The 17,812-nt window shown below is 36.9% G+C and overlaps 1 protein-coding gene across 1 annotated transcript in view; it reads right to left on the reverse strand.

The window, feature by feature from the left end:
- Positions 1-3,654: 3,654 nt before the first annotated feature.
- The window catches only part of LOC103991435 (uncharacterized), a 35,967-nt gene continuing 21,809 nt past the window's right edge, over positions 3,655-17,812 (reverse strand). The window contains 13 exon segments of the mRNA XM_018828787.2: positions 3,655-3,970; positions 5,575-5,702; positions 5,780-5,850; positions 5,979-6,074; positions 6,999-7,089; positions 7,542-7,888; positions 9,198-9,504; positions 9,583-9,753; positions 10,033-10,160; positions 13,635-13,740; positions 16,266-16,383; positions 16,472-16,587; positions 17,472-17,600. Of these exon segments, the coding sequence (XP_018684332.2) occupies positions 3,889-3,970; positions 5,575-5,702; positions 5,780-5,850; positions 5,979-6,074; positions 6,999-7,089; positions 7,542-7,888; positions 9,198-9,504; positions 9,583-9,753; positions 10,033-10,160; positions 13,635-13,740; positions 16,266-16,383; positions 16,472-16,587; positions 17,472-17,600 (1,890 nt within the window). The 3' untranslated portion in view covers positions 3,655-3,888.

The raw sequence follows: 17,812 nt of genomic DNA on the forward strand, positions 1-17,812 counted from the left end.
CCCCAAGAATAAGATCTTCGTTTGAGCAAAGTAGCACTTCTCCCTTTTCACGAATAAAGTATTCTCCCTAAGAACTTTGAAAATTGTTCAAAGGTGTTCGACATGCTTCTCGAGCATTTGGCTATAGATGACGATATCATCTAAGTAGATGACCACGAACTTATCCAAATACTCTTTGAATAGTTGGTTCATAAGAGTGTAGAATATGGTCGGAGTGTTGGTTAAGTTGAAAGGCATCACCAAAAACTCAAACGCTCCATACCTGGTCATGTAGGTAGTCTTCGCTTCGTTGTCTTCCGCAATGCGCACCTGCCAGTACCTCGACCGGAGGTCGAGTTTAGAGAAATACTTGGATTTGCCCAATTGATCGAACAAGTTCGCGATGAATGGGATGAGATACTTGTTCTTCACCATCACTTTATTGAGGGCTCGATAATCGACGCATAGTCGGAGGCTCCCATCTTGTTTCTTTTGGAAGAGAACTCGAGTTCCGAATGGTGCTTTAGAACTGCGGATGAGACCATCGCTTAGTAGTTCACCTAACTGCTTTCTAAGCTCTACCAACTCTGGAGGGGGCATGCGATAGGGTGGTCTCGCTGAAGGCTTTACTCCTGGCTCCAGCTCGATGTGATGATCCATGCCTCTACGTGGTGGCAGAGTCTTCGGCAACTCGGGTGGCATAACATCTGTGAACTCCTTCAGGACGTTCACCACCACAGTAGGTTCATGAATGACATTCTCGTCGAGTGGCTCTAGCTTCATAGCAGCCACGAATGTTAATTTGTCTTTTCGTATCCCATTCTTCAGTTGTAATGTTGATATCTATTAGGGTTCCCTGGTTCTTCTCTGAGAGACGGGAACCACATAGGGGCTATCATCTCCCATCATACATAGGGAGTTTAGGAATGACATTGGCACCAACTTCATCGCGTGCATGAATTCCATTCCAAGAATCACTTGGAAGTCGTCCAGTGGCACCGTCATCATGTTTGTGTTTTCGCTTCATGTTTCGATCTTGATGGGAACTCCTTTTGCCAACTCGGAGATTCGCTCGGCCTCCGAGTTCATCGCCTTCATTCGACTTGGGTTCTTCTCCAAGATCAGCCCAAGTCACTTTGCTTCTCGATCGACAATAAAGTTGTGGGTAGCACCCGTGTCCACCTGTGCAATGGTGGACACGGGTGCTACCTTTTGAGCTTGGCCCTTTGTGGGAACTTCTCTTCTTTTGTTCACCCCCGGGCTCCTTCCCTCGAGAATATTTTAAGGGGCGATTTCCTGAAGATTGTTTCCTTTTTCCCGGGTCCTCAGAGGAAACAAAGTCGGTGAGTCTTTCTGCAGCAACAATTACCCCAATCACATCGGTGATATTCCTTCGATGCAGTTCTTGTTGCGCCCATGGCTTCAAACCATCGAGGAAGCTAAACAACATATCCTTCTCGGACATGTCCTGAATGTCCAGCATCAGTGCAGAAAATTGCTTTATGTAGTCTCGAATGAAAGTATTTTGACGGAGTTATCTTAGTTTCCTCTTTGCGACGAACTCTGTATTCTTGGGTAGAAACTGAGTTCTCAACTCTCGTTTTAAGTCCTTCCATGTGTCCACCCGACACTGACCTTATTAGATCTCTTACTAATGGGTTCGCCACCAAAGTTTTGCATCCCCATTCAAATACATGGTTGCTATTAAAACTTTGGTTTCTTCAGAATCAGGCCTCGTTGCTCGAAAGTATTGTTCCATGTCGAAAAGAAAATTCTTGAGCTCTTTAGCATCTCGGGCACCTCTATAACAATGCGGCTCGGGTGCCCTCAAGTTTTGTGGCGGCGCAACGCGGGTGTTACTTCCTCCTGCATTCAATGCTCTTGTGAGTATGGTCGCCCTGGAAGTGAGTTCTGCCATGATTTCCTGTAGATGTTACACGGAGTCTTTGGTGTCGTCCGACAGTTAATCGACTAGGGCCTCGACCTTGTCGATTCTGGATTCAGCTTCTTCTTGCGAGCTCTCTACCAAAAAAAAACCTTCGCTGGCCTTGGTAGAGTTTTTAATGAAAAAGAACGAGACTCATTTACATTGCATGAGCTATGTTCGCTGTCATGATCATCCAAAGTAGCTCTCACTACATGAGAGCGAGGAGTTTACACTTGCAGCCTAGATGAAGTAATTCAAGAAGTGACAGTTAATGTTGCAGTTTTTGATGAAAAAGAACGAGACTCATTTAGATTGCATGAGCTATTATTCTGCTAGAAACGATAGATAAAAAATCTAATATAAAAAGTTTTTGGTTGAGGGCTTTTTGTTCTCGGTTAGAATTGTAGTGACAGTTGCAAACAGAAAAATTCAACAAGTAACTGAAAGATCAATTCTTTGGGGAATTTCCTTTCTCGAAGTGATAGTTAAACATATCATACTGATGTATACGGTTGCCGCATAATACGTTTTTGAATGTGAATATACGGTTGCCGCATAATACTGATGTAGTTGGATTTTATGCCCTGTTCTTTTTCTGTTGTTGTGAGAGCTTCCCTTGTCAATTTGATGCATGTAGTTGAATTGTCGTACATTATGATTTCTAACTATACACAAATCACAAATTGTTGATAATACAGATCTCTTTCTCACACCAATGAGAAATGTATCGCATTATGTCTCACGATCTTGTTTCTGTGGCACAACCGAGTATATAGTAATAATAACAAGGAGAACTGACATGGTAGTTTCAAAAGGAGCTGCATATTTGTAGTGTAATTAAGCATTTTTTTATTGGGAACTAAATTGATGTGGATTTGTGTTTGAGTGCATGCAGAGTTATCCCCTGCTCACAGGTCCGACGTGTTTGACCTAATGTCATGAAGCACTTCATTAGTAGGGCACATGACTCAGGTGGGTTCCACCCACTTGGTGAGTCACAGACCATCTTGACTCGAATAAGTGAGAGTCACACCGTATGATAATGACCTGCTAATGTAGTTTAAGGGTCGACCATAGGAATGTGACCTTTTTGTATTTCAACACAAATTTCATAGGTATTTTTTTTTCTCTTAACAGTCCAACAACATTGGATTCTTCAAAGTACTTACGAGCATTATTTACCATCAGTTTCTTCTTCCGAATCTGCTGATGGTAACGAGTAACTCCCACCCAACATTTGTGGCCGTCCACGCACATCTATCCCTCAATAAAGACGCTGCAAAAGCATATGAACTCGACAAAACCCAATAACTGCTGCTATCATTACATCACGGAACATTGCAAAAACATGACAAACTTTCAGGTGGACCTCATCCAGGATTGATCCACACGAACCTGATGCTTTGATACAAGACCACACACACAACAGCGAACCAATAAACACATTATTTATTTCACAATATTCCACACACATCTATCAAGACATATCCAAGCTTATATATATATATATGTATATATATATATATATGTATATATATATATATGTATATATATATATATGTATATATATATATATATGTATATATATATATATATGTATATATATATATATATGTATATATATATATATATGTATATATATATATATATGTATATATATATATATATGTATATACATATACATACATATGTATATGTATATACAGCCCACGATTCCAAACCAGAAAACCTCGTTGCTGGGCCATCAATGACCTCAGTAAGGATTACCTTTTTAAACAAAAGAAACCTATATTTACACTAAAACAAAAGAACCACACACTTGAGAGTCAGAATTTCTCAAGAACATTTTGCAATGATCCAACTGTATTATATAAGTCGGTAAGAGAGCGTCTTATGCACATATCACTTTCATTCTCTTATTCAAACAAGCACCACAATGTGAATGCCAGGCATGTACCTGAGAGAATATCAGATCAAACGAGTTAGCTCTGCGCACACTCAAAAGGATGCAAGGTTCCTTCAGCAAATTCATGCATCCTAATGCGCTCCAAAAATTCGTAAGGCCTGTAAAAGAAACAAGACATGATACAGGCAACACATAAGCTCAGTTTAGTCATAGATCACAATATGCAACTAATAAAATGAATGTATCTTGTGAAGTAAAAAAGGAGATACACAAATTGGCAAAAAATGTTCTTGGCAAAAAATGAATTTATTTTTCCATCTGATTAGCTTGTTACTTGACATGTTTGATTAGCCAATTTGTCAAGTTCAAAAGCAACTGAATTGACATTAAATCAGAAATCAAAAATAGCAAAAAAATTATAAAAAAAAGAAGATAAAAAATAAACCAATATCAACCAAGTACAAAAATCAAAACATATAGCTTATATTACAGATGTATTATCCAGTATAATGGCATCATACCAATTAGATGAGTTAGTGAACCGGCACTGAACAGAGATCCAAACCCTTGTTGCCATTACTCATTGATGCTTAATACAAGGACTTGAATCTCGATCATATCAGTTATGATAATCAATCATACCAGTTCCCGAGCAGCATATCTATCCATGCGTTTCAGTATCACCTTTATATAATCAATAAATTAGAAAAATCCAAAACAACTGCTGAAATCTTAAGCCACTAGTAAAGACTTCAATAATTTAACTTCCCCATGCTCAACAATGTAGACTATTTGTTCATGTGTCAGACTACTGCATCATGCATGTCAAAGAAAAGATCCACCAGAGAAATGCTTAGACATGTTTCTAGTCATAATACACAGACATGCTCAACACAACTTGGACCTTCTTATCTACAAATACCCAGAATCAAGGCCTACAATGGGTGCAAATTTATGGAGGACATCAGCTAACAGACATAGGTAACATAATGTCCCAAGTGCACTGAATGTGTCAATATCTACAAACTAAAATAAAGATAAGAATTAAAAGAGACACAATCTTCAATAGAAAAAAAAAAACCCAGCAAACCAGATTGACAAATTATAAGAAAAAAAAATCTATTCTGTTAAGAATCAGAATACACCAGCCTCTATTAGCTTGCACAATAGGACATTGAGAATACAAACACGTAAAGACCTAAGAATTATGCCTAATTCGTGGATGGAAATATGCAACCCAGATCATGCCAACCACTATGTTAGCTTGTATCTTAAGACATGGAACAATTTGGATCACTTTGTAGATTCATTACCCTACATCAAATATGTTACCATATCTATGATAAATAATTGTGAAAGTTGCTGGACTGAGAAAATACTCAACTAGGAGCCTTGAACATGAAAACAAAATGGTAATTTTTAATGCAGAAGAGAAGCAATAAAAATGCCTGACACTTTCACATATCACTTTCAAACCAAAACAAAATAAAAAAAATAACGTACTCTGTTTCTGGTGACATCTAAAATTGGCTTTCTTAGGCTGGGTAACACAAGATGATAATGATATCAATTATAAATAACAAGTCATCTCTCAATCATGAATTGGGAACTCTATAGATCTCAGTAGTCATTATAGCCACCTAGAAAATCACATCCTAAACAAAAAAGTCAAAAGATTTATAGCATATATATCTTACATCAAAAGATAAAGAAAAAAAAATCAAAAGCATTATGTTAATAATTGACACAACAAGGATCTTACAGGACAAGTTCACGATTACGGCATAATTTTCGTTGATTGATTTCTATAGCACCCCAGACATCTGCAGTCTCTGGTCCTGCTATTCCTCCTGCAACCATTGAAGGAACTTGCGCATGTGGTGTCCACATCTGTGAACAACTGCTGTTAGCAGCCAGTTATAAACCCAAAAGTATCCATTGTGAACTGCAGAATCCATTAATCTTACTTTGATTGTGTTATCAATACCACTTGTCGCAACAGCACAATCAAATGGATGGCACTGTATGCAGTTAACAACTAGAAAACATACATAAACAGAAAGTTAAAAGATGTTAACCACAAAAACTAGATAAAGTTCAAAAAAGATGAAACATAACACACAACACAAAATACACCCAGAGAATAAAAAGGGTTGAAACTTTTACCAGACTCATCTCCAGCAAGCATTTTAACCAGTCTTCCTGATCTTTTTTCCCAAATAAACCACCTTCCATCATCGCTTCCACTAGCAACAAAAGCTCCTGCGAAAATGAAATGCATTTATGTTGCAAAAACGTTCCACTAAGTTAAGATAAATCGGTGCTAACTTTCAAAATAACATAATTAACACAGACCATAGCTGTGCACTCAAAAGGCAACTAGACTCCTCCCATACCACCAAGGGAACATTGATACTACGATGTTCCCCGTTTCCACTCTGTCACTCTATCAGACTCATTTTCCCTTTTTTTTCTTTCCAGCTACCTATATCATATGGTGGTATGCCATGGCAGCCACTAGCCAGAACAAGGTTGCATCGTCATAAGCAATCACATGCTGCTAGCGGTTTATGAGTTGTATCTATAAAATGACACTTTACTGAGAGGCCAAAGATACACAATCAACAAAATTGCTTAACAACTCTGATATACTATAGTCATTTATAGTGTAAATCAAAGATTTCAGATGCCAGCCATGCTGGCATATGATTAGAGAAGTATGCGACCCAACAGCATGCCAAAACAACACTGGGCTGGCACAATGCACATGACTACGGAACAATCTCAAGCTGAGAATATGCCATGACAAATGAAAACGTTGCTTAAAATTAGCAATAGAATTTTTCACCAGACATGATAGATTTATGCTAATGATACCCAACAAACTTTTATGCCAGTTATCAGTGACCTAATCCCACTGGCATATACACATGATAGATATATTGATTCTTGAGTACACCACAATTAAGCAACGAGGGTTACTTCCTTGCAGTGACCTCTGAGGACTGGCATTCTTACTGCATCATCAGAACTATTTACTAAATTGCTGAAGTGCCAACTGGCAAGGCCACACCTAATAGATACGAAGATATTATAACTTTTTTTATAAATTATTTTACCATTATAGTAATTCACTTGACATATATTCACAATTGTTAAAAAATTTAAGTGTCTTGCTAAGTGCACCTTGTTGGCCAAGAAAGCTAGCTTGCTTTATATCTGTCCCCACATTGCAGTGACCAATATATCTTCTTTTCATATCAATTGCAACTTCAAGCTGCAAAATATGGAACAACCAGATAGTAATTGTAATCATAACAGGGATAACTTTCATAAGAAAATTAGCAGCAATATACAAAAATCACAAGTCTCCACTGATACAAGTTATATTAGACCACTGTGATTGCAATCAGTGAGATGCCAATATAAAAACCGTTCATAAGTGACATACAGTCAAATACCAAAAGCAATATTTAAAAGGAACAGAGTACTGCTGATAGATACCATCAATTAAAGTAAAACTTCCACAGGGACTACAAATGAAAAGTATTTTTGAATTGAATAGATTTTTCCTTGTTACATTTATTATGTGCGTTAGGCTAGTGGGAATAGAAGTAAAAAAGTTCAGACCTCGTAATGAAAGACAATCCAAAATATCAAATCATTATAGCAACAAAGACTACTGGTTACCAGAAAATAGCTGGCATTTCAAATTTCTAAAAGAAAAACCTGAAGAGTATGGTAGTAATTTTGAGAGGATGATGAAGGTGATCCTTCTGCACCATCAATACTGCTAGTTTCTCTTGCTGAGTCATCTCTTCGATGAAATCTCAAGTTCAAACTGCCTCGAAGGATGCTTGATTCAGTATCACGGCCCTCATCACCTGATATTGATGTCTCAAAGTCCAGCTCCATCTCTTCCTCATAATCAGAGTCTTCTCTTTCATAACGAGATTCTGAATATGGGCTATTCAGCTCTGCTCGAAAGAGCACGTCACTTAAAGATCTTAACTTTCCATGACGTGTTTCACTTCGAACAGTGTCCTCATTATCTTTTTTTACTCTCTCTGCTTCAGCTGCATCAACAAAATGCAAAAGGTAATATAAAAATAAGGTTTCATGAGAGTTACTGCATCTGCACCACATACAAATTAGAGTCATTCATAAAGCCCTCGGAAGAAGCTAAAGCAATTAGCAACAGACTGTGCATGAATACTAGCACTTGAGTGCATATAATTTAACAGGCAGAAAAAGAGAATGCAATCTGATGTTAAATAAGAAAAACTTATAGTTGCAATGGAAAAATGTAGTAGACCAAACATAACACCTACTCCTGCACAGAAACAACCATAAAAAATGAATCATCTGTTGAACACAATAATTAATATTAATAAAAAATGTTCCCTCATGGATAGACACAATAATAGAATGGACTATATAAAATAAAGCACCAATAACATCTTAAGAAAATAGAAATGGTAAAGCTACATGCAGGATTGGCTGTAACAATCAGAAACTTATTTTGTGACAGAAAAAGTATTTAAATAATGGATGAGACTCATAGTAACTATAGTTGTATAGTTCATAATATAAGTTGATCAAGTTAATCCAGATCTAAATCCATATATGATTTGATCAGCTGTGTCAAACTGAAGCATTGGTCAAATAATGGTTCATAAACAATCTAGTCACACATCATAAATCCAACTAGGTAGTATGAACCAATTTGATCATGTATCACTATTTACATATACTTTGTCAAATCAGTCCCAACCAATTTGATCATACATCACAATCATTTACATGTACTTTGTCAAATTAGTCTGAACCAATTTGATCATGTATCACAATCATTTACATGTACTTTGACAAATTAGTCTGAACCAATTTGATCATGTATCACAATCATTTACATGTACTTTGTCAAATCACAATTAGCACAATTTTATGAGCTGCATGTGCTGATATCCGCAAATCCAGCTCCAGTTGTACACCAATTTTGTAATCTTAGGGAAGAAGCAAGAAAAATAACATACATAGCAGTCTAGCATAAAGAATTATAACTCAAGGACACAATTTTAAATCTTTTTTTCTGAATGATCAATAGAAATAGTTTTTAAACAGAATAACTAGCATGAACTCAACACATTCCCAAATGCAAGCACATACAGTTCGCTATCATATTTATCTAGTGGCAAAGGGCAGAAATATACCTCTCTTTAGGACTTTGCAAATATTGTTGTTAAACCATGAAAGTCTACAAGACAAAATTTAATACAGGAGCAAGTTCCACAGAAAGCAGCCCATTGCAAGCATCACTTTTATGCTCACTACCAAATTATGGAAGTCATCAAGATTAAATCTACAAGTTCCTCGGTAACTAACCTGCCACAAGATGACCTTTTATGGTTGCCACCATCTCTTCTTCACAGGTTGATGAAGCAAGATTACCTGCCACCTCTGCAAACTCTAAAGCTTCGTTTAGCTTTCCTAACTGCAACCAATTTGTGCATGACATATAAGAGTTGTATTTATAAATAATCCTTCCTAAAAAGACTCAAAACATGATTTGGCAGAAAACCTGAAGAAGTGCTTCTGACATGTAATAGTGTGCCTTAAAGGATGAAGCATTTATTTTCCGAGCACTGTTGCAGTCCCTCATTGCCATGTAAACGTCATTTTTCCACTTCCTCTGAAAACAATATTGCAAGTTTGGTACAGATTTGATGAAATTGGGTGTTCTGTAAACAATAGTGAGTTTCAGATGAACCTTCAGAAGCAATGCTGCCCGAATACACAAGCACTCATGCCTTACTGAGTGACCAACCTCAGGACCTTTTCCATCTATCACTTCATTACATGCCTCAATACCATAACAAATATTTGAGCCCTCCTCCAGTATTCTAGCAGCGGCTTGAACCAAATTCCTGTATACGTCAAGCTGCAATCGGCTATGTAGTCAGACTTTGTACAGTTCACACATAGTTTCAATAATTAATAGATTATTATAATCAGGGTTTTAAATACCAATCTGATATTGGTTTCAAGAACCTATATGACCAGAATCCGACTGGGTTTGTTACCAAGACACCGAGCAATACCAAACTGTATGGCCCATTTACCAGTGCTTGGTCGGATCGGTAAGTGGCTGTTTGTACATACCAATCTAACTGGTATTTTTCACCCTGTTTTCATGTAATACTAAATGCACATTCCTTACTCGGTGCATCAATTGGTAGGAAGAGGGCACTGCTGGTGGTAATGGCAGCTTTGATTCTCCAGATATACGAGCTAAACAAAAATGTTTTGGAACATCAGCAGCAGTATATCTCATGATGCTCTTGTCATCTGAAATTTAAAAACAAAATGTATATTATGCACAGCTGCAGTAAAGAAAGAAAAGAAAATTCGTATTTGGAAAGGTAAATCATTCTAATAGACAACTTCCTTTAGAAGTGGTACACAAAATCACAGTTTTTCACCAGGTTAATACTGTTTTTTAGATGTTAATTTCAAATTTATCTTACTGGGTGAACAAGTGTGACCTTAGTTCATTTTTTTATGAAAATATGTGAAAGAAGTGGCGAGGGCCTAGGGAATATTCCCTTCTTATTCTCCTTCCAACTAGGTGAGGACTTTCTACACTACTTCATATTCTGAAGCATGAGAGACCACCTTGAAGTAAATGATAGTAGGCTTGATTGCTCTCTTATCATATTATCAAATATTTCTTATAGTTGGCTGCTTCTAGTAGCCACACCACAGGCCTACATCATTCTTCTGGTTTAAGCGTATGTTCTTTACTTCTTTTGCAAGAGCAAAATTTGTGACTTTGTGCCTCTACCAACCATGCTGTGATGGAGACAGCAACTGCCCCAGAAGTCAGGTCCACAGGAGCTCCACCTTTACCATGAATCATGGGCAGATACATGAGATGAGCAAAACTTGTTTCACTGTAATGATGGTGAAAACAAAAAGGCCTCTCTCTAATTCAAATTGTTTTGTAGGTCCTTGCTCTAAACAAGTAAATTTTAATACTGACATCACCTATTTATGAAAGTTAATTATTGAAAAAAATGCCATTTTTTAACAAAATTATTTTTCTCATTGATTCAATATTTATTTTCTTAATAAGATCAAAGGATTGAAATTTCGTACTGTATCGGTGTATCGAGCTTTGCCCAATACGATACGGTATGGGAGTACCAAGCGATACACAAGGACGTATTGAATGGTACATCTAAATATAAATAAAAATATATAATATAAAAAATATATATAATATATTTTTATATATAAATATAAAACAAATCTAAAAAGGAAGCGTTCGCTGCCTCGGCGACGCCGCCGCCTCCTCTTCTCCTCGTCGCCTTAGACGAGGAGAAGAATGCGGTCTCCTTCATCTCCTCATTTGCGGCATTTGGCGAAGAAGGCGACGAAGACATTGAAGGCCTTCGACGAAGAACACGACGAAGAAGTCGTAGAATTGCAAGCAAGGCGACGAAGGAGACCGCCTCTTCCGCTACTCTAACCGTCGTGCTGGCCATTACCTCCTGGATTGGGATCGTCGAGGGAGGGCAGCGTCGAATCGGGACGCGTCGAAGTTCTCCTGATTCTCCCTCTTCTTCGAACACTCTCTCTTTTTTCTTCCTTCTCCCTCGACTCTTCTTCTTTCCTCGTCGCAGCCAGGTTGATATCGCTCGGTAGTGGGTGGTCACGGTTGAAATCGATTGTTACTAACCTATTTCCGATGGTAACGATCAAAATTTCGACAATTACTGCTCGATATAGCTTTATATTGTCCGATACGGGGCTATATCAAGCGTTCCGCCGGGTAGTGGGTGATACGCGTACCATTCTGCCGGCGGACCGATACGTACCCCTCAAACCATTCGAAATTTAGAACCTTGATAAGATCATCGGCAACGACAATAAACCAAACTATACAGTTAACCCTTGCAAATGTTGTGGACTACACGAAAATTATAGTCAATACATGGACAATCAAATGGATTATTATAAGTCAGAACAAGAAATTCTTGTTTACAACAATAAAATAATACGAAAGAATAAAAGTCAATTATCAAGCTAAGAGAAATTATTTAATGTTCTTTATAAAGCTTTTCAAATCTTCACAGATTCAATCCCAGCATATCCAAAGATGTCTGAATAAATGCTTCAAGATGTCCACCTTCACATTGAGATACACGGTTTCGTTATACGGAATAGTTTTCACTTAATTAAGAAGTCCCACATAATTGATTTAAATGAAAAACACTACTTGAGCATCCTTCATTAGCTCATAACCAACCAACAATAGGTAGTATGTGCTAATTCACACTGTATGCACGTGCAAGATTGGTGGACAAGCCCAATAGCAGATTGGTGCCTGAACTGTCAATTAACTGCTGAATTCTCTCTAGCCAAATCTTGCTTGCACACAGCCTTAATGGGAGAGTAATAGTGTCATATCTTGAAAAAAAGCTAGCCGAAGGTTTAGAGGTACCTAGCTTGATCATATTATTTCACATATCCTTATCATCACAGAATGCGATTAAGACAATTAAGTAGTTCTATGACCGAAAACAGCACACAACTAAACACGAGCTCGAAAAGTTCATGCAATATGAGTAATAAGCATCTTCTGTGTTACCACTTGCTGTTGTCAAGTCGACAACTTTCTTCTGCCTGGCTTATATCGAGTTAGAATGCAGTTACATTTTCGTCCCTTTGGCACATCAAAGCACAATTGTAAATGGTGTGCAACTTGATGCACTGACATGTAGCATTTTGGCCACCAAACACTACATGTGTTGCTGGAAATCAAATCTTCCCTCATCTTTGAAATTTTGTAAAAGGGTAAGACAAGGCATTCATCTGGAAATTTTGTAAACAAGTCAGACAACGCATTCATCTTTACTACATTAGTTCTCATCTTTACTACATTAACAAATTCCACTCTGGTGTTACTCTTCTTACTTATAAACACCATTATTTTCTTTGGCATATCTAACTCAAACTGCATTTTTGGATCAGAATCATCTCATTCGTTCATTTCCATTGCAAAGATTTAGCCGTTACATCTTGATTGAATCCTTGACCTCACAAAAATTTCACAAATTCCCTCACAAATTTCCGTAGTAACAGAAAATGATTTGCAAGGCTAGTATGATAGATTTTTTTTTTAATTTAACCATATATTAATACTTATACAACCTATAAAATGCTTCAAATAAAAAGAAGAGTAGCTCTCTCAATTATTCTAAGCATGCATCAAGCAATCCATAAAAAGAAAGAAAAAAATACTGATAAGAAATATGGGATGCAAATGTGTTATCCACGTTTGTAACATATCATATGAACTTAAGAATGCATCGAAAGCACAAGGCATGCAAAGAAAAGAACACTCTACTTAGTTCACCACCACAACAATGGTGTGGGAACGGATTGAAACATCTGGATGATTCCTGCCATGGATGGTGCTCAACATCATCCAAACTTCAAATGTCATAACAACCAATTTCAGGCACAACATGTAGTTTAGTAATGAAAATGATGGAATAAAATGTATATATCTAGTATATCATTCACTGAGCATGATCCCAATTACCTGAGTTCAATCCAACACAAAACTTAAAACATCATGGAAATTCACAGCATAATAAATTTAGATTAAGCAATACAGTCACAGCAGGAAGTGTAAATAGTTAAAGATCAATCAACATAATATAATTGCATAATACCTAATAATACATAATATGTATGCATATTTATACATACTTGAATATACACATTCAGATTCATATATGAAAGGAAGCGTACCACAATTAACATCCATTAGATAAACATGCTCCCCGCTGTAACTCAGGAGCACCTCCTCTCCATTTGGACTAAATGTTACATGTGTTAGATGCAAGCTTGACCTTCTCTGCACCGAAATAATACACAATTTTAATGTGGGTCTAAAAGAATTAAAAGAGCAAGTCTTTTAAGCATCACTTTTTCTCTGGATGGGATCATTTTCCAGAGCATCAAAAATGGAAGAAATAATAGAACATGCTCATAAGAGAATATGAAGTGTCTTTATTTATTAGCAAAAAAAAAAACATGATGTAGTAAGTACATTCTATGCTATTCAGTCCATTATGTAAAAAAAAGTATACTCTATGTTTACGGGGGTCGTAGGAAACTGACCAAGGATCACAAGAACATGATAGATGTGACCCGAAATTATAGCCAACTAAGGAAAAAATGAGAAATGAAACTTCATCCTCATAATGCAACTTCTGGTCTTCTAACCTGTTAGAATATCCTGCAAAAACATTATTTGATTTCCATATTGTGAAGGAACATTACATGATCCATGTAACAGCCCCACCAGTTGAAGGTATCTGCACGGTGACTGTGAAATAGATGGTTCCTCGACAAGGAACTCTGACAGTACATTTACTCCTCAACCCTTTAATGCCAGGTTCCTTTATGTGAGAGGGATATCTTATTTAACAGACTCTAAAACAACCAGTTACAACAAAATCCCACACAATATTTTCGCATCTCGGTCAATCACTTTATGCAGCTATCCTTCTTAAGGAACATGCTATAGATATATTGCAGATTCCATTACTGCAATGGAACACATAATAAACTCTAGCTATACAAGAGGAGGTCAAAGCAAAAGCAAAGGCGAAACATTAACTTTATCAGCCTTGCTCACCTCCACATTAGGAATGACCACAATATGGTCCGACCTGACATGCCCAAAGTTTGGATGATTATCTTTCCCTCATTGGCTAGCCAAGAAAATGGGGAATAACCACAATCATGTTTGTGACACATGGCCAGTCATGTCCAAGGCTGAGCCTCCCATGTGAGAAGCCTCAGTCCATGTCAATACTCCTCAAGAGCTGACAAATGTGGGCACTTGCATGGGAATTTCACTCCCACATGGACTACAGAGGGGATACCAGCATAGACCATTAGGAATGATCAAATTTCAGTGCACAATAGCTTTCCCAATTGGAATAGTGGAGGAACTCTTTCCAAAAGCTCTCCTAGTCGAATTACAAAAGGAGAAGGCCAACCAAGCCTTCTCACCAACTTTTTGTGGGAGCAGTTTTTGTTTTTCTAATGTTTTTCATCACTTACAAGTTGATGCTTCAATCTCTAGATACTTTTCTAAGTTCAATTGTTAAGTCATGAACTTATTTTGCTATTAGGAAATATCAAGGTATGTCGTATCATAACATACCGTTCGGTATGAGAAGTACATATCGGTCAAATAGGGGATCAATATGGGTGGCACATACCGACTTGTCAGTATGCTCCACAATACCATGTGTTGCTACATCAGTACATACTATACCGATAGCTGGTCGGTACACCGGTATGGACCGATAAAACGAACCATGGGATATATATTATGGAATGTCGCCATTAAGGGATATGAGTTGAGCCATTACTCTCTTTATTGCTTTTATGAAGTCATTAGTTTAGCTCTCTCTCTAGTTGCAATATTGAAGGTATTTCTTGAGAAGTTCTGTTTAGGAGCATATCCAATATAAAATCTAAAGTGAATTTTTCATTTTTAAGTTTTTGCATATCCTTGCAGAACTACCCTTAGCGAGGATGTAGAAGCGCAAACACCAGCTAGCGTTACAATATATACCACCTAAGTAGAGAAAAAAATCTTCAAAAATCATATTTTCTTCCCTTTTCCTTTTGAAATTCATTATTCTACATAATCCTACCTAAAAAGACTAGAATTCTCTAAGCACAAATCCCCAATAGCTAAACAAGTATCCTAAACCATACTATACTATGTTAGGACTCTATAAATACAAGAAACTAGAAGATTAACTTGATGCAACACTAACTGTTCTCAATCCTGAATTGATTAACTAGACACTAGACAAATTGAATCAGACAGCATAAAAAAACCACAACGTTGCTTTGCCAATTGCTTCATCCAAATCAATAAATGTCATGTCTAAGTTCATCCCATTCACCTAAGCTCCAGTTTTATGCCCAAGAAATCAGTAATCAGGTTTATGACCATGACAAGATATTCATGTGGGCTTTAACCTGGTTATTTTTCTATCGCAGCTTCATCATGTGGTGTGACATGAATGGTTGAAAATCAGAAGACTATTTAGACAAGTCGTGAAGCTTCATGATGATGGAAGGACTCAAAAGGTTGACAATTTGGAGACTTCCTATAGAACAATGGCAAATGATTATACTAAATTCTGCTTATTATGTAAATCTTTATTTTAAATGCATTTGCGGGAATAATATTGATCAGTATGAGGATAAGTGATTATTAAATGTGGATTGCAATCTCTGAGGTGCAAATAAAATAATCTAATAGACCAAAAGTTCCTGGACAAACCAAGTTCAAATTCTAGCAAGCAAACATGTCTCAAATAAAAGTGTCTAGCAAAGTTCTGAACGTACATGCTCAGAGAGGTGTACAGGGCAGAAATAATTAACACAAGGAGGTGACTTCATTCTCATTTGAGCAGAGCTCAGCGGCGGAAGCATCCTTCGATCGTACAACCGAGCAAATGCGTCACTATATGAGCATTCAAAGAAAGATATGTTAGAAAATAACATTAAAGGACAAAACTCAAAAGGGCATGTAAAATTTCAGCAAAGACTACCTGCCACCCACAAGGAGCTGATGAGGACGGGTGGGACTAATGTCACAGGACTTCAATACCAAACAATATTTAGGTGGATCAGCTAATGATTTTTTTGCTCCACGGCGCAGATCAAGCTGTCACAACATGGAAGAAGGAAAAACTTATGTATATGATTTTGATCAGATCATGCACACTCACATTTATGCCAAAAAAATAGAACTACAGTTGTCTTAAATAGTGGCAGATCCACACAAATCAGATTCTCCTTCAGAGCCGTGCACTTCCATATCGTGGAAGCCTAAATATGTAAAAATTTAAGAACACTGATGTTAGGAATAATGATCTCATCTATGACGAACTGCATAGTGCATCCCATAAGTGAAGGAATATGACACCGCTCCATTAATGAATCTTCAAAGACAGGTTTAGAACTATTTTGCTTTCCTTATATTTTGATAATTGCAAATAAAATCAGGAAATGTTATTTATACTTACCTACTGAATTCTCTCTCTTGAAATACAAGTGCTTTGTGTTTGATTAAAGATACAAGTGATGATTGCAATATTTATAGAAACAACGCATACATACGTGTGTCTGTTCATGCATATATGCATATAAAGATATCTAGTGTCTACAATTCATTCATTAATCTCTAAGAGACCAAAACTGAGAATATCTTTCAGCCATAATTTCCAATAAGTTCTATCGGTTGTCTCATAAGAAGACCTTCACCTACAGATATAAAATACTTTTGGCATGCTTGGGAGATACCAACTGAACTATCTATCACTGACACAATATGTACCAATAATTTAATCCACAACACGGTAACACCTTGATTCCCGAACCATGCATGTACCAAACTATCATACATGATATTTCTCATATCCTTTGTTTATTTTGCTTGAGAGCAGGGGGGAGGAGCTAAAATGAGTGATCATAGATTTTCCATGACAAAATAGACTAACTTAAATAAACAATAACCACAAGCAATAATATACTTAATTAACTACTTACCAGAACACTACGGCATTCCTGATTTGACGATTCAGCAGAAGGGCAAGAAGAAACTTCACGTAAGTCATGTTGTCTCAAGGTTCCATCCTCACTAGCACTCCATATGACATTAGGATTTCCAGCTTCAACCTAAATATTGTAAGGTAAGAATACAACATAACTCCCATTATCATAAATCCAGATTACTGTGATGACAAAAACTCTCCCAAAAATTCAGAGAAAAAGAACAAATGTGAAAAAAAAAAAAAGTGAACCATCATGATAACTCAACTCATGACGTCCTAAAAATATTGTTATAAATTGTAAAAGGAAGGAAAAAGATGATAAGAAATCATACTTAA

This window comes from Musa acuminata, chromosome BXJ2-7, assembly GCF_036884655.1.
Source record: "Musa acuminata AAA Group cultivar baxijiao chromosome BXJ2-7, Cavendish_Baxijiao_AAA, whole genome shotgun sequence".
NCBI classification, from domain to species: Eukaryota; Viridiplantae; Streptophyta; class Magnoliopsida; order Zingiberales; family Musaceae; genus Musa; species Musa acuminata.